This window comes from Myotis nattereri (assembly GCF_964212035.1).
Source record: "Myotis nattereri genome assembly, chromosome: 14".
Taxonomy (NCBI): Eukaryota; Metazoa; Chordata; class Mammalia; order Chiroptera; family Vespertilionidae; genus Myotis; species Myotis nattereri.
This window is the reverse complement of record NC_138089.1, coordinates 26,899,573-26,926,328: the sequence shown is the minus strand read 5'-3', so window position 1 is coordinate 26,926,328 and position 26,756 is coordinate 26,899,573. Positions and strand designations below refer to the sequence as shown.

Here is a 26,756-nt window from a genome sequence, read left to right as displayed (position 1 = left end):
TGACTGATGTACTTCATGAATTCAAATCATCTTGCCACTCAATTTTTGCTTCAATAACAGAATTCTTTGGTTTAGGGTCTGTATTCTATTGGTCTGATGATTTTCTTTGCTCTTTTCTGAATCATTTCTAATGACCTTATTATCTTTCTTAAACTGCAAAGACTAACTCTGCATGTATCATTCCGGATACAGAAGTTCTACAACTTGGCATGAGGGAAGAAGAATGTCTATTTGGTTTCAAAGGCTCTCATCCCAAAGTATAGTGCCTTATGATCCCCCCACTAAAAGTGAAAACCTCATTTTAGAAAATTCTTAGTCTTTTTAAAATGTTCCTATAATTCCTCCCTACTGGCTTAGAATGTTACCAAATGCCACTGAAAGCCTAGAAAATTATTGCTCACTACTCCTTCAAAATGATTTTATAAACATTTTGTAAATAAACCTGCTCCAAGTACCATCATTGGAAGATTCCATAGTGACGAGCTCTTCATTCAGACAAGTGTCTATCTGTCGCGCCAAGTGAGTGCCCCAGTAGGCCTAACCTCTCCCTACCAAATGGCACAGACAGAGATAAACTAAGCTTGCACATTAAACCCAATTGTACCTACATTTTGCTTTATTTGTTGATACCTGTTTTGGTGAAAACCTTTGACCCAAGCCCACTGGCCCCTGAATGAGGGGTATACTCTCAGGAAGGCAGAGAGCAGGGGAGCAAAACCAATAGTAGAAGTGGTACTTCTTCAGATCCTAAAAGAAAGAAAGAATATAACAGGATATCAGAATAGCAACAATGACTACACTGAAATGCATCTATTACTGTAACTTCCCATAACCAGGTAAGACAGACAACTGATACACCCAAGATATGACCAGCTTCTCAGAAATTCTCATCTCCAATAGAACTCATGATATTTCTGTCATTGTCCCAAAACATTCCCACACACCACATACTACTATATCAAGATAAACATACTTTTTTGGCCATGTGCTACAAAAAGTGTTCAGTAAGTAATTGACATCATTGTCAACATTGTTTAATACACAAAACTACCCTGGGAGGTAACTATTATCCCATTTTATAGACAGAAAACTTGAATAAAACCATGTTATTAAAGAAGCTGTGCTTATTCATAATCTATATAAACTGAGATAGCATTGCTCTTAGAAATGCCTTATTGGTGAAATTCAAATCAACAACTATGAAGCACTTGCTATGTACAAGGCAAAACATTAGACACTGACAATATGAAGATAAATAAAACCCAGTCCCAGCCCTTGGGCAGCTCACTTTCTGCACAAAGCAGAGATAACATGAGTGCTGTATGTCTCAGAGAAGAGGCTCTAAGAACTAAAGAACTTCGGGCAAGAGATGCAGGAGAAGGAACGGTGAAGCTGTCCTAGGTACTGTTCCCACTCAGGCTGAAAGCTCTTGCCCCTGAATTCTTGCAGCATTTGTGGCCGGAAACACTCATGTGCAGGAGCCCAGAGTTATGCAGCTATTTGGCAGCTTACCTGCCAGTCTGTTACCACGGACCACAATGCAATGGATTTGGCTAATTAATAGTTCTTCCTGAATCTTGCTTGCTATGAATAAAAAGTGGATGGCTGCTCCATATTGAGATATAATTCATATACCAAAAATATATTATTGAGATATAATTCACATACCATAAAATTCATGATGCTAAAGTATACAACTGAGTGGTCTATTTAGTACTAGTATATTGACTAGGTTGTACTACCATCACTACCAATTCTAGAACATTTTCATCACCCCCCTACAAAAAACACATACCAAAAAACCATTCGCACAGCAACTTTCACTGGTGTGCCACAAGAAATTTTAAAACATGCAATACCTGACTATAGTCAGGGGCACCGACCTCTTTTTCCTTATATTGCCAAATTTAAAAAATGACAACAGTCATTTATGCATGAATCAGAATTATACCTATTTTTTTTTCAGATCGGCAAAATATATATATTTTTGTATACTGCAGAATTTTAGTAATTAGTTTATGTGTACCATGAGATGAAAAAGGTTGAAAATTGCTGCATTTGCAGAAAATTCCCATTTCCCCTCACCTTATCCCCTGGAAACCACTAATCTATTTTGTCTCTATGCATTTGCCTTTTCTGGACTTTTCATATGAACTAAATCATATTAGATGAATTTTTAAAATATAAACTTTATACATATGTGTATGTATGTGGGTGTGTCCAGCTGAGAAAGTCTAGTAATTACAATTTCTGCACTCGAAAGGGGGTCCAGGAGCTGATGCATGCCTCTGCCAGGCAGATGGTGACGTAGATACTGGGCCCTTCCTAGAATCTGTAACAGGCCAGTGCACCAGGTAGATGGTGACGCAGATACCGGTCCCGCCCTGGAATTCCTAACAGGTCAGCTACCAGACAGATGATGACACCTGGAAACCATGACGACCCCCGAGGCAGGAGCTCCCACAGCTCATGCTCCCCCACCCTCACTGAACAGCTGTATACAAAAATGCCCCTACTCCCTCTCGGCAGGACTCCACTAGCCCAACCCCAGGACCTGTGGACCTCGCCCGAGAGCGCAGAATAAATTCTCCTCCTTCAATCTGCCTGACTCTCTGACTCAGTTTCCTGCGCCTCGAACCTCACATTTAATTCTGCCAGTAATTGATCAATTAGGAATAAATTCTTTCAACAATAGCAAAACAAATTACAAAACTGAAGTAATTAAGTGTCTGTTCCTTTGAGTCCTAAAAACAGCAGAAAAAAAAAAGAAACAACACCTCCAGAGATTATTTCTTTTTTGTACTTAAATGATTTGTCATAAATGACCTTTAGTAAAAGGTTAAACAATTCAAGATGAAAGACTTCACAATTTCTAAGGAGCTTTATCAGGTCATCCTCAAAAGTCCAAAGGCTTGAATTTCTTAGGATTCTTTTCAGGACACAAAAGGTCTTGATTAAATTAACATAAAGCCCTTTGTGTCTAAAGATTTTAAAGGATAGAGACTTTTCATTCTTTTAAAGTTTAGGCTAAGAATGCTCAGTAAAAGGGCAACAGGCCAACACACATACTGACTCTGGGAAATGCCTTAAAACTTTAAGTGAGAGTGAATGTATTTTTTCTCTTTTAAGTGCAAATTGTCAATTAGATTCCACTAAGTAGAATTCTTGGTATAGAAAATATATTAATGTTAAAGTAACAAAATCAGAAATATTTAACTAGCACTATTTATATCTATTCTAGTAGTAAACCTACAAAATTACTCAATTTTACAGACAAATTATCAACATCAAATTCCACCTAGAAATTCCATAAAGAATTTAAAACTTTTTCTATACCCCCACTATTACACATTAAAGCAGTATGACTTGTTAGAAAATGTGATCCTTTTAGATAGCTCCCCTTTGATATACCTTCCAGTCTGATTCTTATCATTCTCTTGGTAAATCAGATTGGCAACATTCAGAGAAAATGGAGGATTAATTTGTGGGGGAGGAAAAAAAGTAAGACCTATAATTTGGCAAAAAAAAAAAAAAAAGAAAGAAAAATGTGGGAAAGAGGATAAACTGATGAAGCTGTAGTGAAGTAACACACTTAATGTACACCAATATCAATATGTTTATATGCCCCCTCCAAAGAATTTACTCTAAAGAAATAAAATGGACAGGGAGAAAAATATCAGTATGGCCAGTATTATTCACTAAAGCAAATTTTTTTAACAGTGAGTACTGGAAACAATCTAGCTGTACAAGAGTCTATAGAATATACACTCGACAGGATAGTATGCAGTCATGCTTTATTACAGAGGAAAGATTAGTTTTATATGTAGATGTATACAGATACACACACATATAAAACACAGTGCTTTATTGGTGCTTCACAGATGCTGTGTTTTTTACAAATTGAAGGCAAGACTTTCTACCAGCAAAAGATTATGACTCCCTTTCTTAAAATATTAGCTTTATTGTAGTAGTCTGAAACCAAACCTGCAATAGTTCCAAGGTATGCCTGTGCATATATATGTAGATATATGTGTGTGTGTGTGTGTTTTTTGCTGGTATCTCTACAACAGCGGTCGCCAACCTTTCGGACCTCACTGACCACAAGTGGTCCGCAGACCACCGGTCGGAGACCGCTGCTCTACAATATACCCTGACCACTTTCCCCATCACCGGGACCAGCTTCTTTCCCTGACTTCCCTAGGCAGCAGATGTTACCCTAATGCAGCGGTTCTCAACCTGTGGGTCGCGACCCCTTTGGCGGTCAAATGACCCTTTCACAGGGTCACCTAAGACTATCCCGCACATCAGATATTTACATTACGATTCATAAAAGTAGCGACATTACAGTTATGAAGTAGCAACGAAAATAATTTTATGGTTGGGTCACAACATGAGGAACTGTATTTAAAGGGCCAGAAGGTTGAGAACCACTGCCCTAATGTGATTTCTTTTCCTCTTCAAAGCTGTCCTCAATACTCATTTACTTAGATATCACCTATACAAAGACATTTTTCCTTGTTAACAAAACATAACTGTGTGGACAAGCAAGTGTTAGGTCGAAAGGGGGCCCAGGAGCTGATGCATGCCTCCACCAGGCAGATGGTGACGTAGATACTGGGCCTTTCCTAGAATCCGTAACAGGCCAGTGCACCAGGTAGATGGTGACGCAGATACCAGTCCCGCCCTGGAATTCCTAACAGGTCAGCTACCAGGCAGATGATGACACCTGGAAACCATGACGACCCCCGCGGCAGGAGCTCCCACAGCTCATGCTCCCCTGCCCTCACTGAACAGCTGTATAAAAAAAAGCGCCCCCCTCCCTGTTGGCAGGGATCCACGTGCCCTGTCTTTGGGTCTGTGGGCCGCCTGGGGACGCAGAATAAAGCCTTTCCTTCCTTTCTTTTCTGATTAACTCGACTCTCTTTATTTCCTACACCGCCTCCTGACCCACCTAACCTAACAGCAAGGTAGTGTCATCTCTAGTCTACAGCAGCTGGAGGATGGCCAGGTTCCCTGAGAGATTACCTTTTCCTTATGTCGATGGACCCAGCAACCGAGCTCTGCAGGACTGTATTTAATAAAGACATTATCAACACCCACTACTCCGTGAATCTGACTTTATTGTGTCCTGAGTGGTAAGATGACTGTGCTATATAAGCCATGAAATTATTACCAGTAATATGTATGATTATACCAGTATGATCAGTAAGAATGAATTAATTTTGCATTGGTAATAAGGGCCAGCAATACTGGCCACTAACCAAATGAAGATTTATTTAACGGCTAAAACTTGAATGACACAGGTAAAGGCTTCCAGAGAAGACAGCACACTGTTCTATTGGCACAATGGGCTTGGCTGGGGCATCTGAGCATGTCCTGTGACCCAGAGTCCATTTACTTACTGCAAATGTCAAGAGGAGGAATTTGTTGAGGAGGACAGGGTTTTTGAGAGCAGCGCCTGATTTTATGGATTCCCATATCTGCCAGAAGAGAAAAAAGTGTCAAGGCAAGTTATCAGGCATCTCTGAGCTTTTCACTCTCAGGTGAAGCACAGAGCTGTACAGCCCCAAACTCTTCTTTCCCACAGGCCCGACACCACTTTTCCCAGGCAATTTAGTGGGCCATCACCTCACTCTGCCCATTTCCCACTCCTCTCCACCAGCCACACCCTCGTAACAGGCTGAGGAAAGTGAGAGAACCCAGAGGCCTCCTCTCAGTGGGTCTCAGCATGCCTTTATTATTTCTTTCAACAAATATTTACTTGTTTCCTAGTATATAACAGGCACATCACGGTTATAAAAATTTAAAAAATCACAGTCCCTACCCTCAAGAAGCTTACAGTCTAGTGAGAGATTCAGGCATAAATGTCCAAGTATACCTCCAGGGAGGGTGTGCATCCAAGAAGGATGTAGAATTCCTGAGAGGAGCCCCAAACTGGGCTAAGAGGTGGGAGGGAAAAGAGCCAGGAAGGACTTCTGGGAGGGAGTGATTTGAACTATGTAGATGGGATTTCTTAAAGTCCTATTTCGGATTCTTTCACCCTGAGATATGAAGAAAAGAGAATGAACTTCAAATTTACGAATACTCAGCAAGTTCTGTGACTAGAAGAGGAAGCTGGTACTGGTCAGCAGCTGCTTGTCACAAGATGTTTCAGTAGCTAAGATTAGTTGCTAAACATTGTGTCACTATGCAAGACAAGTAAATGGTTCTTATGTGCCAATAAGAACCATTCCCTACATATGGGTAGAAGAGGGAAATAATCAAAGAGAAGTTCCTGCTACTGAAATAATAACTGTGGAGGAGTGGGACTGCTGCAGAGCAGACCCGAGCTTCTGATAAGCCAAGTAGGGGGATTTGTGGGGAAAGTCCAAGCCCTGGGCAAGGAGTGAGAATTACTGTGGGGGAGCAACCTGCTTTTTCCATGATGGATTAAGACCTGACCCAACTTGGAGCCGGACTTCTAAATGAGCAGCCAAAGCAGGAGCCCAGAAGCAGTCATGCTGCAGGCCAAGAACAACCGTCATCACGTGCATTCATCATGAGGAACAGAAGGGACACCTTCTTCAAGACCAAAGGCAGGAAACTTCCTTCTCTGACCATGGCATACACCAGCTGTGGGCAAACTACGGCCCGAGGGCGGGATCCGGCCCGTTTGAAATGAATAAAACTAAAAAAAAAAGACTGTACCCTTTTATGTAATGATGTTTACTTTGAATTTATATTAGTTCACACAAACACTCCATCCATGCTTTTGTTCGGGCCCTCCGGTCCAGTTTAAGAACCCACTGTGGCCCTCGAGTTCAAAAGTTTGCCCACCCCTGGCATACACCCACAGAAAAATATTCTTTTTTTGTGTTTTTCTTTTTGTTTTTAAATATATTTTTATTGATGTTTTTAGAAAGGAGGGAAAGGGAGGGAGGGAGGAAGGGAGGGAGGGAGGGAGGGAGGGAGGGAGGGAGGGAGGGAGGGACACCAATGTGAGAGAGAAACATTAATCAGTTGCCTCCTGCATGCACCTGGACTGGAGATCAAACCAGCAACTGGGTATGTGCCCTGACTGGGCATCGAACCTTTCAGTGCACAGGGTGACACTCAAACTGAGCCATAGCAACCAGGGCAAGATTCTATTATTTTTTTGAGACTAGTGTGAAGGCCACTCGATTAAGTGGGTTAGAGGGGATTGAAATAAATTGTCCCCCCATTTTAGTTCTTCACACTAACTCAGATATGAAGAAGTAAAGGAAAGACATTCCAGGTAGAGAGACATCATGTCCTGAGGAAAGAGGAGAGAACAAAAAGCAGGTGAAGGAAGGAATGAGAAGTGATTTACTGTGACCGGGTTAGACAAGGCAGGGGCAAGAGTGACAGGACAGAAAGGCCATGGAGGCCAGGACACGAGGGGCCTTGTAAATCACAGGGAGTGGTTTAGATTTAGCCCTGAGGATACTAGAGAGACTACACTATCAGCTCCAACAGCACTCCAGTGCTTAGAACTGGAAAGCCTCTTCAGGGGCACAAAGAACAGAGAACCCAAAGGCATTCAGACATAAAAACAGAACTCAGACAGAGGTCAAGCTGTTTCAGAATGTTATAATGGGAGATCAGCAGCAAAGCTTTTCACACACTGCCCTGCATTCCGGCCTAACCCCAGGTGAGAGCCTCAGGGTCTTCTCTCTGACCTTCCCAACACAGAAGCCAACTATCTTTGAGTATCAACTATATACTAGTTTTTATGACAGATCCCTGCATCTGATCACAAACACCATGCCTGCAGGACCACAGAAAATACAATGACTACATCATGTTTTCCCAGCTAACCTCATTTGCTGCTTGTTCCAAAAGTAGCTTCTTGTCTGCAGCCTTGAAAGCCTCAAGTGTGTTGGTGTTATACAGCGTTCCAACAGCTGGGCAGCAATGGGCTGGGGTGGGAGCATTCCTAGATACAACAGAAACATGGTTAACAGGCACAGCTGGGACTCAGAGAGCCAGGGAATAACAAACAAACCAGCACAACAGTGAGAGACAGAGGACAGTACTCTGGAGGACCAAAGAGAAGACTGATTGTATATTTCTTTGGAAAAAGATGAATATATTACTTAAAAAATAAAAACAGCACTGAATCTCTCAAAAACCTTTATATTCCCCTTACCCTAAACTCTCAGCATGCTGTTCTTCCACTGCCCCCCAAATATAAGTTCTTTCTCTATTTTTATTTTTTCCCACTGTTAACCTGAAAGGGAAACATTATTTATTAAACTTCTATTGTGCCAAGAACTGTATAAGGCTTGAATTCTCATAACATGTTTAAATAACTTGCCTAAGGTCATATAAGAATAGGTAGAGCTAGAATCTAAAGTCAGAACTGGTTAATTCCAAGATGCTGTGCTGCCCGCTCCTCTCTCAAGCCCTTCCAGGGTTCAGGGCCCCATTCCAAACCTTCCTCTTCCAGGAAGCCATCTCCCATTGTCTCTGGTAATGGTTTATACATAAAACTAAGCATAGTATTTTAGAGTGTTTTCAAGACAGACAGTCATATCCCCCCAACTTGAGGACAGTAAGCTCATGAAGGGCCAGGAACATGTCCCTCTCTTCTGACTGTCTCACAACCAAGCCCAGCCCAAACAGGCTCTGCACAGAGCTGCTTATGAGCAAACCCTGGTGGTTATCTGAGTCACACAGACAAAATGTGTGACACCTGGGCCACCTGTCAATCCATCACGTCACATGTGCAGGCTTCACACTCTTCAGAGTAATCAAAGTCAAGAGAGGGAAAGATGAGTTGATTCTGAACACAAACTCAGATACGGAGGAAATTGGTCTCTTCTCTAAAATGATTAACTTGTGTTTCAGGGGTTACAGATGACGCTAAATAAAAATATCATCTCAGCAGCCTAATATTGTTGTCACTTAACAACTATTGCAGAAAAAAAAATGCATTGGTATTTATTGTACTGATAGTAGCTGTATTTAAAAGACCTGGTGTCTCTTCATTCTAAGTCTGTGTAAAATTGGGTTCGGAGGGGCTGCAAGAAGAGAGCTAAGCCTAGAACAGGCGTGAAGGGGTGCAATGAGTGACAAAGAGTCTGCCAAATGCAGTCTGTAAGGCTCAAACGCCAAGCCCTGGGGTGAAGCAGCTTTCAATGTCCGGAGTCTTCCTTTGGGAGCTGATACGTTAGCAATCATAGGTTGTCTGTCACCACTCTACCCCAACATAAGAATAGCTTTAATCCAGGTAAAATGAGGCCATCAAAAATAATCCTGATGAGAAAATGATATCACAAAGAGATGAGATTAAGCCTAGAGGGAAAAGGGAAGAAATGGAGAAGTTGAAAAACTAGACCCTACATTGTGCTGAAAAAAATACTGCTGAAACAGAAGGAAGAGGATAAGAACAATTAGAACAAGAGGAGGGAGATACCCTCCTTCTTAAATGTCCAAAAGTCCTGGGTGGGTGAAAGCCATGCCCAAGCCTTGCTCTGAGAGTGGAAGAAACCACATCATAAGAATTCAAGCAACTGCCAGGACAGCTATGCTCCTAGACCATCAGTGCTCATGCAGTTAGTGAGGACCAGAGGACGTTTCAACGGAGAAGCATTTTTCATGATTAAAGTTCTACCAGGGGAAGTGACCCAGGAAACATATAAAAAGTGGTCATGGGAAAGAAAACCATTCTTCTTGCTTTTTAAGGTTCAGGTTCCATTTGTTCCACAAAGAGGTGGCTCAGATGAGAACTGGAGAGAGCCCTAGACTTGGAAACAGGAGACTGTAGTTCCAATTCTAATCCTGAACACTTGTTAGTTCAGTGTTCTGTAATTCCATTTACATGAAATGTCCAGATAGGCACATCTATGGAGACAGAAAGTAGATGTGTGGTAATCTAGGGTTGGAGAGAGAGAGAGAAGAAAGGAATGAAGAGTGACTGCTAATGAGTACAGGGGTTTCTTTCGGAGGGTGATGAAAATGTCCTGGAATTAGATAGTGGTGGTGGTTTGCACAACCTGGTAAATATACTAAAAGCCACTGAATTATACATTTTTAAAGGGTGAGTTTTATGGTATATAAATCATACCTCAATAAAGCTGTTTAAAAAAACAGAATTAGAAATCTTCCCTACAGCCAACAGTGAACTCAAAACGATGTGTACATTAATCTTAAAGACTGGATCTCATAAAGGCCTGAGCCCAGGCCTGTTATCTCTGAAAACTTGGCTTTCACTTCACTCAATCTCCCAGTGATTACTCAAGAAAGTACTGAGATTGCTTTGCACCTGTTATTACACTTGGCCAAACCAGGCCTGTGGCCAGAGCCTCCAGAACAGACAGGCAGTGGAGGTGGTCAGGACGCAATAAATCCCCCAGAAGGGCTGAGGTCGCTTTTCACACCTGTAGGAATCTTACTCCACAGCTTTGCATGGCCACAGGGAACTTTGGGAAGTCATACTCTGTCTGGGAGCATGCTGCATTATCTCCTGCTTTCCAAAATAATCTGAGTTTCCGATGATAACATCCTCTCCAGAATTCAATGGTATCTTTCCATCAACCACATCCTATCCCATTTTGACAGCCATGCACTTAGACTGCTTGTAAGTAAATGCAACAACTTGAGCAACTAGTACTTCAGATCTATGTTAGGTAGTAGTAAGATAGGAGAGAATAAGAGACAGCTGAGGCCCACACAGATAATTTTGCATGAGTCTTCTTTCCTTAACTACTTTTAAAGTTATTTGAGGGCTCTTCTTTTCTCTAATTGAGTCCATCTTGAAGCTTAGCAAAGAAAAATAGTTCTTATGACTAAAAACAATAAATGTTCCTCAAGGGAAAGAGGCGCAAGGAAAGAAAAACAGAAACAAAAAACAAAAACAAGAAAACAACAAGTTTCATGTTTATACAGAAATTGTCCCCCCAAATCTATTCTCTTCTTAAACAGAAACAGAATACATATAAGATGCTGGTAGCTGGGCACCACATTTCCCAGGCTTCCTTGCAACATAGTTGAGGCGTTGCACTCGCCCCAGCAGAATCTGAGGGAGTGATGCATGTCCCTGCCTGGCTAGGACCTTTAAGAGACTGGGAATGTTTCCTCCACCTGTTTTCACCCTGGCTCGTTCCCTTCCTATATATTGTTACCTGAAAGTGACAATTCCATCTTAAGCAGCACACAAAGGCAAGCCCCCCCCCCCCCCCCCCCCCCGCCCCAGGATGATGAAGCCTTAAGAGGAAAGAAGAGCAGACCACCTCCCTGGACTACAAAGTGGACTATAAAGTGGTCATTTGCCTAAAACAACACAGAGAGCAGAATTCTGTGTTGCTAATTCTGGCAGAGACCCAAGAGGCTTCCAGGGACTCAGCGTAGAGGGGATTTATCTCGTGCTATGCAAAGCTAAAATATTCATGGCATTTGTAAGTAAGAACTAGGACTGTTGGCTCTTCAACTGTATCTTATTCCTCTCTGTATGCCCAGTGCCTAGCACATTCTATTATCAAGATATAGAGGAAACAATTAATAAGTATTTCTGAAATAACTATGACCTCTCCATACTTCTTACAGCACAGAGCACACTAAAATGCAAATATTTATCTCCTACCTCTATCCAAGGCCCCTCCAGAGCTCCGTGTTTCATAAGTCTTTGTATTCCTAACACCTACACATCCTGCATATAAGAAGCATTCAGTGTTTGATGAATAAATTCATAAAGATTTTCCTACAAACCCATGCAGAGGTACAGTAATAAAAATAAAGTACAATAATAAGGAGCTCCAAGTGCATTCATTAAACTTCCGAACTGTCTTAGTCTGTTTGGGCTGCCATTACAAAATATTGCAGAATGGGTGGCTCATAAACAACACAAATATATTTCTCATGGTTCTGGAGGCTGGAAGCCCAGGATCAAGGTGCCAGCATGCTTGGGTTCTGGTGAGGCCCTCTTCTGGTCACAGACTGCCCACTCCTCCCTATGTCTTCACATGGCAGAAGGAGCAAGCTAGCTCTCTGGGGCCTCTTTTATAAGGGCAGTGATCCCATCTGTAAGAGCTCTGCCCTCATGACCTAACACTTCCCAAAGGCCCCACCACTTAAAACTATAACCTTGGGCATTGGGTTTTCAACATATGAATTTGGGGGCACACAAACATTCAGTCCATAACACCAACCATCCTAAGAAAGAGGGACTCAGAAAATCATACCCTTTCAGAACTAGAAGGAACACTAGAAGCTGAGAGTTAGAAATGAGGAAACTGAAGCTAAGAAACTAAAAGGACTTATTCTAGGTAACTTGGTTAACTGGCTGTAGATAGCCTTCAAATCCGGAGGTATTTTCATAACACTAGGAACAATGTTTTATTCTTGTTCCTCTCCCCCAGTGCCTACCTGGAAGCCTCACATATTATGAGTATTCAGTAGCTAAATGAACAAATATGACCAGAAAAAAAACAAGCAATTTGTGTGAAAGTCATAGCTGCGGGATCTCAGATTTTCTTAACGCCTTCAACTAAAACTTCTGGATCACTCAAGTTTAAGATGCTTAGATTTTGTAATGAGATCAAGCTTACTACAAACTTCTGTGAACTACTTTTTCTATAATTGTTCCAAAGAACAAAACTATTAATATCTTTTAAAAAATAATCTCCATTCTAGTATCAGAATAAAGATAGGAGAGAGGCAATGATGAATGTTAGACGCTCCGATTACATTAAAACTACACTGCTGGTAGTCCCCACTTTTCCATCTTCAGATAATTTATTGCTTGTACACTGTCTGTACTTTCCTCATTATCTTGCAATTGCTCCAAAATTGAGTTAGTTTTTACCAAAACAGGGAAGTGATTACTAGGATCTAATTTGTTTTATTGTCCAACAATAAAACGAATGCCCAGATTATGGGCTCAATCCCCAGTAGGGGGCATTCAGGAGGCAAATGATTGATGATGTTTCTCTCTCATTGATATTTCTCTCTCCCCATCTCCATTACTCTCTCTCTCTAAAATCAATAGAAAGATTTTTTTTTTAATTCTAAGGTTATTTTATTTGAAATACCCTAACCTTTGACTACTGTCATTTTAAAAACCAGACAGTCCTTACAAAGATCTCTGCCTTCCCCAAATCCCTCATCTTGACACTGCTGAAGTACAAGAAAGCAGAAAATGTGGACCTCACTGAAGCCTGTAAGTCAAGCATGTCAAACTCAAAGGCTAACACGGGCCAAATAAACAAGTTTTAAGTTTACGTGGGCCGCAAAAAACCAAAAGCTTCAATATTCATAGAAATGTAGGTTTATTTTGATAGTGACATGCTGAACACAAAGGGCTGAAATAAATGAGTAATCGTTAACATAATAGAAAATTTTAATAAAATTTAATATTTTTTCTTGAGCATTAACTTATCAGACACTCATTAACTGCACAAATTAATAAGCGTAATGCAAATAAACTGATTTTTCTTGTTCTCCAAAAGCGAAATATTTCCTGTTGCACACCAAACAAGATAATACAAGACTAATGACATGGCAATCAAGTACTAAAATATTCGCTGCTAGTATTAGTGAAGAGAAATGGTGTGCCTGTGCATAAGGTGTGCAAGGGAAATGAATGCAACATGATTATAGTAATCAGTCATTAGTGAATGTTGTAGTTCGTTATTAATAACTAGAGGCCCAGTGTATGGATTTGTGCACATTGAAAGGAAATTAATTAGAAGGTGGCCGGCAGGGCGGGACTGGGCGAGACAGGTAGGACACGCCCTGGAGCCAACCTCCCATGGTTTCTCCTCGGCTGGCCACACCTGGGGCAGCACTGGGGCTCAAAGGGCATCTGTGGAGTGAACAGGTTCCCTCCAGCAGGTGGGGTCCCTTGGCCTGGCCTGTGGGGATTGGGCCGAAACCAGCAGTCTGACATCCTCTGAGGGGTCCTGGAGTGCAAGAGGGCACTCTGCACAGTTGCTATCATGTGACAGCTCCTGCATTGAATGTCTTCCCCCTGGTGGTCAGTGCATGTCATAGCTACCGGTCAGACAGTAAGACGGTAGGCATATATATATATATATATATAACTAGAGGCCCGGTGCACAAAAATTTGTGCACTCTGGCAGGTCCCTCAGCCTGGCCTATGCCCTCTTGCAGTCTGGGACCCCTCGGAGGATGTCCACCTGCTGGCTTAGGCCTGCTCCCTGGGGGATCAGGCCCAAGCTGGCAGTCAGACATCCCTCTGGCAGCCCAGCAGCCCTTGGGGGATGTCCACTTACCAGCAGGGAGCAGACCTAAGCTGTAATCGGACATCCTTAGTGCTGCTGAGGAGGCGGGAGGGGCTCCCGCCACCACTGCTGTGCTGGCAGCCATTAGCCTGGCTTGTGGCTGAGCAGAGCTCCCCCTGTGGGAGCGCACTGACCACCAGGGGGCAGCTTCTGCATTGAGCATCTGCCCCCTGGTGGTGTGTCATAGTGACCAGTCATTCCCAGTCCTTCTGCTGTTAGGGTCAATTTGCATATTACCCTTTTATTATATAGGATAGAGGCCTGGTGCATGGGTGGGGGCCGGCTGGTTTGCCCTGAAGGGTGTCCCGGATCAGGGTGGGGGTCCCGCTGGGGTGCCTGGCCAGCCTGGGCGAGGGGCTGATGGGTGTTTGCAGGCTGGTCACACCTAATTCAGGGTGGGGGTCCCCACTGGGGTGCCTGGCCAGCCTGGTTGAGGGGCTGATGGCTGTTTGCAGGCTGGTCAAGCCCCCCCAGAGGGGACCCTCACCGCATGGAGGTTTGGCCAGCCTGGATGAGGGGCTGATGGCTGTTTTCAGGCTAGCCACACCCCCTTTAGGGTGGGGGCCCCCACTGGGGTGCCTGGCCAGTCTGGGTGAGGGGCTGAGGGCCATTTTCAGGCTGGCCAAGCCCCCCAGCAACGGAAGCTCCCAGCCTCTCCTTTTTTTCTTTTATTCTGGGATTTATTTACCTTCTATAATTGAAACTTTGTAGCCTTGAGTGGAGCTCAGAGCCAGCTGCCGGGCAGGAAGCTTGGCTTCCTCCATCACCAGGGACAACCCAAGCCTCCTGCTCGCTCCAGCTCCGTGGCCACAGCTGGCTGAAAGCATATATCTGGGGTTTATTTTTCTTCTATCATTGAAACTTTGTTGCCTTGAGTGAAGCTCAGAGCTGGCCACGGCAGGCAAGAAGCTCGGCTTCCTCCATCACTGGGGCAACCAAGCCTCCTGCTTGCTCCAGCTCCGTGGCTGCCGGCTGCCATCTTGGTTGGGTTAATTTGCATATAGTCACTCTGATTTGGCTGGTGGGCGTGGCTTAAGGCATAGCAAAGGCACGGTCGATTTGCATGTTTGTCTTTTATTAGTGTAGATGTATAAGAGGATATTGTAAAATTTAAGTTACGAAATATTTATTAAAACATTTCTTACATACCACTTATATTGGCTGGGCCACAAAAATATTCACTGTGGGCCATATACAGCTCGCAGGCCGTGAGTTTGACATGCTTGCTATAAGTCTTTAATTCTCAATTGTTTTATAGGGCCCCAACAAGGATCCTGTTCCACTCTTTTGTGTAGAATTCAGTTTGAAAAACAGTTCTTAAGGACCACAAAAGACCTAATCAAATCCAGTGACCCTTGCATTAAACTCTGACCTTTCTGCTTCTGACATTGTAAACCATCTCTTTCCTTCCTGAAAACATTTCCTTCTTTGGTTTCTATAACTCTTTTCTGGTTCTTTCTCCTCTCTGACAACTCCCATCTCCTTTGGTAGTTCTGTATGTTCTTGTCCTCCCTAATCAGGTATGTTCTGGCCTTTTGTTCTTCTTACAGGAGAGTCTCTTCCTCTCTTACAGCCTCATGATCTTTTCTTCGTGGAAGACTCTCAAACCTAGTCTGACCAACCCTGCTTGACTCCAGTGCCTCTGGACATTTCTACTAGATGCTGTCATCTCAACATGTTCTAAAACAAACTTACCTCCTCCTAAAATTTCAGCCCCCTTCCAGTTTCTCTATTTCTGTAGATGATAACAAAATGCCCCTGGCTACTCAATGCAACCTCAGAAATACACTTTACCTTCCTCTCATTAGAGCTTCCTAAATTAGGCCACATGTGACCTTTGGCAAGCCATTTTACCTTTTGACCCACAGTTCCCTCATCTGAAAGAAAGAGAGAAATTACACCTGGCAAGTCTGAAAAGATTATTTATGTATGTGAAAATGCTTAGCTATTTAAATCAATAAATGCCTCTCTTCTCTGCATCAACTCCCCATGGCCTCCAACCAGACAAAAAACTCTTTGAGGGTATATGTCATATTTCTATATGTATCCCTAGAATACCTTGCATGGTAGCTTCTATATAGAAGTAGCCTAATAAACATCCAGTGATGCTCATGGATAAGCAACTAAAGGAATAAATCAAGAAATACCAATAAAGAATCACAAAATATTAACTACAATCAAACTCAGGAGGAATATTATCTAAGTCTCAATCAATCTACATGGTACTTGGTACCAAATAGGCTCTGATAAACACCTGCTGAAAAAATAAATGAGATAGTCTTAAGCATCTAGCATTTGTCTCTGTGTTATAGGAGGTAAAGAAAATCATGAGAAACTGGCTCTATTCACCAGGAGCTACCTTAGTTTCTCTGTGGTCCACCTATGAGAGAGGCTAAGAGTACTCATTTCTTGAAAACAGCCAACAGTGTTCTTCACTATAGATTTGGAGCAAAAAATACTCACATGTCAAAAGCACTGAACTCCAATGTTAAGCGAGCTGGAAGCCCGGCAGAATCACCTGCACAGAAGCATTATCACATTTCAATCGTAAGTCATTAAAAGCAGCATTCAAAACAAAAATATTTGTAATTTTGTTCTCGTTGTTGAGCCCAAAGTGCCCCATCCAATTCGTGGTTATAACAGAGGCTTAGCATAAAATGACAGAGCTTTTGTGAATTTGAGAAATTTGCCAAGAATATAGAAAAAAATTTCATTGGGGAAAAAATATTTCCAATCCTCTCCCGCAGCAATACTAAGTAATCAGTATTAGTTCTTTGGATTAATAACTGGGGTTTTACAGCTCCCTTTCCTTTTCCCACAATAGGGAAAAAAGAGGTAAAAATAAACTTTGGTCAAAAGTCAGGAAGTAAAATAGAAACTGGGGAAGACCAAGACCATTAGTTGTAAAAAACAAAGGTGTCCTTGCTAAAAGAAAGCTGACCCTATACTGGAGGGCAGAGAAGGTAACAGAAGATGATGGAAATGGAGTTTAATATTGCCTACCATTGTAGTAATAACCCTTAATGTCCTTGGGAGCTTCATCCAGCCGATACTCATTTAGCTTCTTCTGGGTCAACTCATGCCAAAATCCAACATCCAAGGCACTGCTAAAGGGGGCAAACTGCAATTTAAAGAGTCCAGGATCCCCCGTAGCTGCTGCCATTATTTGGTGCCTACTGAAAAACAAAATAGAACACAACTAAATAGCACAAAACATGGTAAAAATAAACATTTGTAATAATGCTTAAAGAAAGGAAGTAAAACTGTTTCTATTCCCAGATAACACAATTTTATATAGAGAAAATCCTTAAGATGCAACCAAAAAATGGCTAGATCTAATCAATGAATTCAGTAAAGTTGCATAATATAAAATTGACATGCAAGAATTAGTAGTGTTTCTAAGCACTAAAAATGAACTTCCTCAAAAAGAAACAAAGAAATCTACCCCCATTTATATTAGTACCAAAAACAATAAAATACTTAGGATGAATTTAACTGAGGAGGTGAAAGATCTCTACTGAAAACTATAAGACGTTAATGAAAGAAGTCAAAGAAGACAGAAATGGAAAGGTATCCGGTGTTCATGGATTGGAAGAATTAATATTGTTAAAATATCAATACTACCAAAAGACATCTATAGATTTAATGCAATCCCTATCAAGATTCCAATGTCATGTCTTACAGAGATAGAAACAAACTCTCCTAACATTTAGATAGAAGCACAGAAGACCCCAAATAGGAAAAAAAAAAAAATCCTAAGAAAAAAGAAAAAGAAAAAGGTACCACGCTGGCATAAAAACAGACAAATAGACCAATGGAACAGTGCTTGAGCACTCCAGCCAAGGAGAATGAAGACTTTTCTTCCCAGCTAACCACAGTGCCTGCATTTCTCTGAAATCTCACCTTTTATCCTTTAAATGCATGAAAATTTTGTGCCTTACTACATTTTCTTTTAATATTTCATATTTTCCCTCAAATCATCAAATAAAGTTGACCCTCCTGACAATCGAGCTGGTATACATGGTAACTCCCTATATTCCCTGCACACTCTCATGGGTACCGGTACCCCAGTCTGAGAAGCACAATACTAGAGAAACTTGGCAGTTCCAAAAAGTGTGGGTTGATACAATCTCTTCACTTTCTATCCTGTCCAACTACCCCATCACCAAATTCATATTTCTGCAGCAGAATGTATAAATAGGCACACTAGATGGAATAAATAAATTAAAAAGACAGTTTACATTAACTCAAAGAGATTTTGCCTGAGTTTTGTGCCAAGGTTATTAAATAGCTTTCAGTCTTCCAAACTTGTTGGATTTTAGAATTAGAGATAAGGAGCTTTGGACTGATAGTATCTATATGAAAAATGCAAAGTTAGTATTACATAAAGGTGCTAAAAATCAACATAGAGTGTGGAGCAGAGCAGGGAGAAAGCTTCTGTGAAGAAGTAGGGTGTTGAAGATGGGCAGAGGGCTGAAGGAAAAAGACAGGGAACTGCTGTGGTAGAAACCAGGAAGCATGAGCCTAGCTCTTCTTAGTAGGAGGGCTGGTAAAAAGCAACAGCAATGCACACACAAAGCTAAGTGGGTTACACAGGACATGGGTGGAGGCGGCTTCAAAAGTGAGGCTAGCTCTGGCCAGGTAGCTCTGGCTGGTATTTTGAATCCACACCAAAAGGTTGTGGGTTCAAAATACCTGTCAGAGCACATACCTACATTGTGGGTTTGGTTCCCAGGGCACAAAAAAAAAAATGACCAATGGTTTCTCTGTTACATCAATGTCTCTCTCTCTCTGTCTCTGTCTCTCTCTCTCTCCCCTCCCTCCCTCTAAAAATCAACGAAAACATATCCTTGGGTAAGGATTTTTTTAAAAAAAGTGAGGCTGAAAAATTCTAGAGTGGGAAGCAAGTGACAGTTTGGAACAGGAAATATGACAGAAGTATACGGTGGCAAAATGGCTTTGAAGGAGGCAGGAAGAGGGTCCTAGACCAGCGATCTTCAACCTTTTTCATCTCATGGCACTTATAAACTACCTTCTAAAATTCTGCAACACACCAAAAAATATATTTTTTACTGATCTGAAAAAAATAGGTATAATTTTGAATAATTCACACCAGACAGCTACTGTTGTCATTTTTTAAATTTTACAATCTAAGGGAAAGAGGTTAGTTTTTCTGACTAAATAGTCAGGTATTACAGGTGTTAAAAAAGAAGGATCTCTTACCCTTTGTGACAGCATAGATGGTTCTGAAGATTATTATGCTAAGCAAAATAAGCCAGCCAGTAAAAGACAAATATCACATGATCTCCCATATATGTGGAATCTAATGAACAAAATAAACTGACAAACAAAATAGGTCCAGAGACATGGATGCATGTAACAGACTGACAGATCTCAGAGAGGAGGGGGGTTAGGTTGAGGGAAGGAGGTGAACCAGAGAAGTTCTATGCATATATGCATAGCCGATGGACACAGACAGTAGTGTAATGAAGGCCTGGGATGGGACAGGGGTTGAGTGGAGGAGGAGGAAAAGGGGGGGAAATGGGAACATTTATAATACTATAAATGATAAAAAATAAATTTAAAAAATCAAACATTATCAAGAAAAGATTAAACCATATCTGCACACTGCATTAAAGAAAAAAGAAAAGAAACAGTTTAAAGAGAGTAATGACAAATGGTGGCAAAGAACACTAAAAGTAAAAAAATGGAGGGGGGGGGGGAGGCGGGGGAGAAAACGAGGCCTGGTCAATGCCATTGGATTTTAATTTTTAAAAGGAGCTCAGTGGTAGCTTTCTAAAGTGGAATTTGAGGGTAGATTATTAAAAACAGAACATGCTGTAAGGGTAGAATCAGCATGGGAAAGTAACCAACTGTGTGTGTCCCGGCATGTTCCAGAGGCCAGTTAAGTTTGATACTGGATTCTTCATAGGTGGTTGTTTTTCAACAGGCTTAATGTGTTTGTCATATTTAAAAATATTCCTTCCCAACAGAAATCCAATTAGGAATTAATAAAACTTTCACAATGGGGACTTAATAAACACAGAAAAACAAACAGAAAACAAGAAGTGGGAACTATAATAATTAAATATTTTTCTACATAATCAATAAGCTTAGTCGATCACAAAGGACAATGCATCACTGTCTTTAAAACTCTCTGCTGCCTTAGTATGGACCTGTAACGTCATGCACCAGACAATGCCATCTCACACCTCCACTCCCGCAGAAACGTGTTCATGGGTCACTGACTTCAGTCCCTATCTTCTCTAAATAAGGTGCCACAGAACTGATCTGTATTGGTGGCTCCCCTGTTAACCAACCAACCAATCAACCAACCAACCAAACCCTTACTAGACTTAAGACACAGAGAGTCAGGTGTCATCCCTGCCTTAGCCCGCCAGTTTCTCGGCCTCATGCCTTTCCTGATGACCCTTGGAAACCTCTCCCCATCTACCAGGAAAATGTCTCATCTCATAAGATCCTTTATGAAACTTTCATTAAAACCCATAGTAGCAGATATTAGTAGTTCCCTTCTCCAAAGGAAAACTTCCATTAGAGCATTTATCACCACGAACCATACTTGCTTTTAAAAATATATATATTTTTTTATTTATTTCAGAGCGGAAGGGTGAGGGAGAGAGAGAAACATTAACAATGAGAGAGAAAAGAGAGGAGAACCAAGATGGCGGCATAGGTTAACGCCGGAGTTTGCTGCTTTGAACAATTACTTCAAAAGTGAAACTAAAAGACAGAACGGACATCACCCAGAACCACTGGAACGCTGGCTGAGTGGAAGTCCTACAACTAGGAGGAAAGAGAAACGCATACGACACTCAGAGGAGGCACAGTGCTGAAGTCAAATTCTGAGGTGCGGAGTGCGCGGAGCGGGCTGGCGGCAGAGGGCGCGGTTGGCGTTTTCAATCAGGAGGGAGTCGCAGACTCTGAGCTCCAGATACGGGCGAGTCTTTAGGGACCCAGACTCAAACGGGAGAAGCGGGACTGCCTGGCTTCGGTCAGAGCGAGTGCAGCTTTCTCTCCGAGCTTTGCAGCGGGTGCTGGGACGCAGAGAGGCAGAGCCCCTGGGGACAGGACTGAGAGCCGCCATAACTGCTCTCTCAGGCCCACCCTGTTGATCCTGTGCGACCCGCCCCGCCCAAGCCCTGCACAGAGGCATTTGCCGGATAGCCTCAGGCAAAGGCTAGATTAGCACCTCCCTAGAGGACAGAAGTTCTCTCACTGCAGACACAGCTGATTCTCATAGCCACTTGGCCTGGAGGTCAAACCCTCCCTGGAATTAGCTACAACAATTAAGATTTAACTATAAGACTGGGAACAAAGACCACTAGGGGGTGCACCAAGGAAGCATAACAAAATGCGGAGACAAAGAAACAGGACAAAATTGTCAATGGAAGATCTAGAGTTCAGAACCACACTTTTAAGGTCTCTCAAGAACTGTTTAGAAGCCGCCGATAAACTTAATGAGATCTACAAGAAAACTAATGAGACCCTCGATGTTATATTGGGGAACCAACTAGAAATTAAGCATACACTGACTGAAATAAAGAATATTATACAGACTCCCGACAGCAGAACAGAGGAGCGCAAGAATCAAGTCAATGATTTGAAATGCGAGGAAGCAAAAAACACCCAACCGGAAAAGCAAAAGGAAAAAAGAATCCAAAAATGCGAGGATAGTGTAAGGAGCCTCTGGGACAGCTTCAGGCGTACCAACATCAGAATTATAGGGGTGCCAGAAGATGAGAGAGAGCAAGATATTGAAAACCTATTTGAAGAAATAATGACAGAAAACTTCCCTCACCTGGTGAAAGAAATGGACTTACAGGTCCAAGAAGCGCGGAGAACCCCAAACAAAAGGAATCCAGAGAGGACCACACCAAGACACATCATAATTAAAATGCCAAGAGCAAAAGATAAAGAGAGAATCTTAAAAACAGCAAGAGAAAGAAACTCAGTTACCTACAAGGGAATACCCATACGACTGTCAGCTGATTTCTCATCAGAAACTTTGCAGGCCAGAAGGGAGTGGCAAGAAATATTCAAAGTGATGAATACCAAGAACCTACAACCAAGATTACTTTATCCAGCAAAGCTATCATTCAGAATTGAAGGTCAGATAAAGAGCTTCACAGATAAGGAAAAGCTAAAGGAGTTCATCACCACCAAACCAGGATTATATGAAATGCTGAAAGGTATCCTTTAAGAAGAGGAAGAGGAAGAAAAAGGTAAAGATACAAATTATGAACAACAAATATGCATCTATCAACAAGTGAATCTAAGAATCAAGTGAATAAATAATCCGATGAACAGAATGAACTGGTGATTATAATAGAATCAGGGACATAGAAAGGGAATGGACTGACTATTCTTGGTGGGGAAAGGAGTGTGGGAGATGCGGGAAGAGACTGGACAAAAATCGTGCACCTATGGATGAGGACAGTGGGTGGGGAATGAGGGCGGAGGGTGGGGCAGGAACTGGGAGGAGGGGAGTTATGGGGGGAAAAAAGAGGAACAAATGTAATAATCTGAACAATAAAGATTTAATTAAAAAAAATAAAATTAACTGTCAAATTTGATTAAAATTAAAAAACACATATTTATAAACAGAAAAAAAAAAAACAATGAGAGAGAATAATTAATTGATGGACTGCCTCCTGCATTCTCCACAATGGGGACCAAGCTCACAACCAGGGCATGTGTCCTAACCAGGAATCAAGTTGTGACCTCCTGGTTCATAGGTCTATGCTCTACTACTGAGCCACGTTGGCCAAGCCGTCCTTGCTTTTTTGATCATACCCTTTTAAAAATCATTGAATATTGTTCCCTCTTATCTGTGGGGGATATGTTCCAAGATGCCCAGTGGATGCCTGAAATTGCAGATTGTATCGAACCTATATACTATGTTTTTTCCTATACATTCATGCCTTTTCACTTATAGAAACACTTTATGGCTTCTCTTGGGCATATCTCAATTGCCAGTATCACTACTCTTGTGATTTGGGGCCACTGTAAGTATGAATAAGAGTCACTTAAACACAAGCCCTGTGATAATGAGAGTTTATCTGATAACAGAGATGGCTACTGTGTGACTAATGAGCAGGCAGCATACACAGTGTAGATACACTGGACAGAAGGATGATTTACGTCCCAGGTGGGATGGCATGAGATTTCATCGTGCTACTCAAAATGGTGTGCAATGTAAAACTTATGACTTGTTTATATCTGGAATTTTCCATTTAATATTTTTAAACCACGGTTGACTATAGGTAACGAATACTGTGAACCTATGGATAAGGGAGGACCACTGTAATAGCGGCTGTACAGAAAAGAAAACAGGAAGAAGGAAGAGGTTAAGTAACTTGCCCAGTCACACAGAAAGTGGAAGAGCTGAGTTTATGACCCAGGTCTGGTGGCTTCAAAGCCCCGACTTTCATACTATACTATACTTCCTTGAAGGAAGGCATACCCTACTCCCCCCTTTCAGAACCTTTATATTGCCCATCAGCCCCACATACGCTAAAAAATAACCAATTATTTTGAAAACACACACACACACACACACACACACACACACACACACACACACAAAACACATTTTCTCTTGACTCGACAACCAAGAAGAAAAAGCCAGAGCAATCACTGAATATGGAAGTAACTCAACACAGTAGCAGAGAGTGGTACAAATGGGTTTCCTCTGTGTGATGGGTCATCAGGTCCCTACACACTCTCAAAGGTCAACAGAAACCTTTCACATCATCACTTTGATGACCTGCTGAGTTCAAGATGGAATTTTACCAGTGCCAGGGACAAAGGAGAAAACTCTCTTCCACACAGCACTGCAGCAGCTGGTGAAGTTACTCAGGACGACCACTTAGAAGATAAAGGGCAGGCACACTAAGAAAGTAATCTGCATAACAGATATATCCCTCAAACATTTCTGACTTATTTGATCGTTGAGAAATTCCAAACAGAATCCAAGAGCCTATTTCACAAAAGAATATGGCTGGTGTTCAGCTGCTGAATGGTTGTTTGACAGGCTAAGAAAACGGGAAGGTCTTAAGCAACAGCAGCAACATGTGATTAGGTGTCTGCTGGAAACATCTAAACAGGATACTCAAATATAAATGTATCATTAGGAACCTATACATCTATGTCACATTGCCATCTTCCCTAAACTGGAAGGGAAGGTTAAAGAAGTAACGATGAGAGGGAATTCTGGAGGGAGTGGGAAGTGAGTCATTGATACAAAGTCATTTATGTGTAACTAACCTAGGTCCAAACATTACCTGCTTCCTAAAAATTAAGACTTGCCTATACAACCCTAGACAGTGAGATTTCTGGCCATCAACATTACATACTGACATAGCCAAGAAAAGAAACTGACAGAGGCATCATTATAAGTATGGCTCAATTTTATTTCAAACTATTTCTATCATATTCAGGATATGAAACCCAGGGGTTACACAAGAAGGGATTGTGTTACTTCCAATGAAAGAGGAAGGGCTTTCATGAGAATTCAATACTGTAATGAACAAGAATCCCAGCAGTAACCAAAACATCTAGTTAAGATTAAACTGAAAAAGTAGGTGGGTGGTTAAGCAATAGGGACCTTCTGGGGCTGTGTCTAACACCCAAACTTGGTGCAAATTTCAGGCTTTTATGAAAATAAAACTAAGTCATTCTCAGAAACTTACAAATAGATTAAAAACAGTACCTTTGGAGACTTAATTAAAAGTTTCTGTCCAAATGAACCTAAACCTTGTGTTTGTGCTGTTCTTTAACATCAACTCCCTACAGGAAATGTATTATTAGTAGTGACTTCCTAAGAAAGAAGCTATGGGGTCAGGAGCCCGGAGTCAGGAGAACCTTAGTTTCACTGTATGACCCTTTGCCCTTCTGAATTTTGTGTGTGTGGGATAACAATTCAAAAATAAGTAAAATCATTAAAGACAAAAGTCCTTACCCAATGGCTCAAAGACAGAGAAAGAGAGAAGTAACACTACCAGCTCAACTGTTTTAGTGCCAAGAAATAACACCTGGGATATCCTTGATGAAAAAAACATGTCTTATTCATCTTTTTTTTCAGCACTTAGCACAGTGCCTAGAGTATATTAGCTCAGTAAATGTTGACATGAAATAATAGCTCTTTTCCCCACAAAAGGGCCAAAGGATGGATGCTATAGTGAGATAAATTTCAGTAGATTTTAAAAATTACTAATAGCCTGAATTGTCCAAATAGGAAATAAACTGACTGGAAAGAAAATGAATTTTCCATTAGTGAAAGTGTTCAAGCATATATTAGATGATTATTTGCCAAGTAACAGTGCACAAAGGATTACTGTATCAGGCAGTCAGGCAAGAGGCCAGGGGTTGGCAGGCTTTTTCTGAAAAGGGCCAGATAGTAAATATTTTAGGCATTGCAGGCCAAAACAGTTCCTGTCATATTTTCTTTTTTTCTTTTACAACTCTTGAAGAATGTAAAAAACATTCTTAGCTCATAGCTACACACACACACACACACACAGGCCCTGAGCAGGATCTGACCTGCAAGCTATAGTGTGCTGACCCCTGGACTAAATGATTTTCCAAACCTGTTATTTTTGATCCTTTGAAGGTGACAATAATGTATTTTGTTTTTAGGGAGACTGACATTTTGGGAAAAATCTTTTTGAGAGTAGCCGAGATCTGCAAGGATGCTGAGGGGAAAACAGATTGCAAGACCAGATTCCAAGGCCACATTTGCTGGTCTACAATATGTACCTTGTAATGTGCAAACACACCTCTATGAAATGGTAAATGCAGTCTACAAAGAACACTCTCACACATATGTCAACATCATTAAGCCAAGAAGATGCAAGTATTTTGGCTTTGCATCTTATAAAATTAACTAGAGGCCCATTGCACGAACATTCGTGCAATAGGCCTTCTATCCCCTGGCTGCCAGCACCAGTTTTCCTCTGGCACCCGGGACCCAGACCTTCACTCTGGCCACCGCCTTCCATCTTCACTCTGGACACAGTCTTTGCTGCGGATGGAGCCTTCAGTCTTTGCTCCTCGCTCCGGCGGGAGTCTTCACTCTCCAGCCAGAGCTGCTCCTGTAGCTCCTTCTGCCCCCAACTCTCCCCGACATAGCTTGATTGCTGCTTCGCCTGCAGACCTTGCCTACAGGCTTCTGGGTCCTAGGCGGCCGCCATGCCTGCGGCCTGGTTTCCCAGTGGCTTCTGGGGTCTCACACGGGGGCCTGGATGGCGGCTCCCAGGGTCCCGCTCTGCCTACAGTATGCAAATTAGCCGCCATCTTTGTTGGCAGTTAATTTGCATATCGCGCTGATCAGCCAATGGCGATAGTAGTGAAGGTATGGTTAATTACCATGTTTGTTTATTATTAGACTAGAGGCCCGGTGCACAAATTTGTGCACTCAGGGGGGGGGGGGTCCTCCAGCCCGGCCTGTGCCCTCTCACAGTCTGGGACCCCTCGGGAGATAACGACCTGCTG

At 41.9% G+C, this 26,756-nt stretch overlaps 1 protein-coding gene across 2 annotated transcripts in view; it reads right to left on the bottom strand.

Moving 5' to 3' along the window:
• The window catches only part of ATG7 (autophagy related 7), a 245,706-nt gene that overhangs the window by 208,319 nt on the left and 10,631 nt on the right, over positions 1-26,756 (bottom strand). The window contains exons 2-6 of one of the 2 annotated variants that reach the window (XM_081105634.1): positions 17,247-17,419; positions 16,707-16,761; positions 7,819-7,936; positions 5,403-5,480; positions 631-747 (exon numbers count right to left, since the gene is read on the bottom strand). In XM_081105634.1, the coding sequence (XP_080961760.1) occupies positions 631-747; positions 5,403-5,480; positions 7,819-7,936; positions 16,707-16,761; positions 17,247-17,406 (528 nt within the window). In that variant the 5' untranslated portion in view covers positions 17,407-17,419. The remainder of the gene's footprint in view (positions 1-630; positions 748-5,402; positions 5,481-7,818; positions 7,937-16,706; positions 16,762-17,246; positions 17,420-26,756) is intronic. The other variant, XM_081105635.1, reaches the window with a different exon arrangement.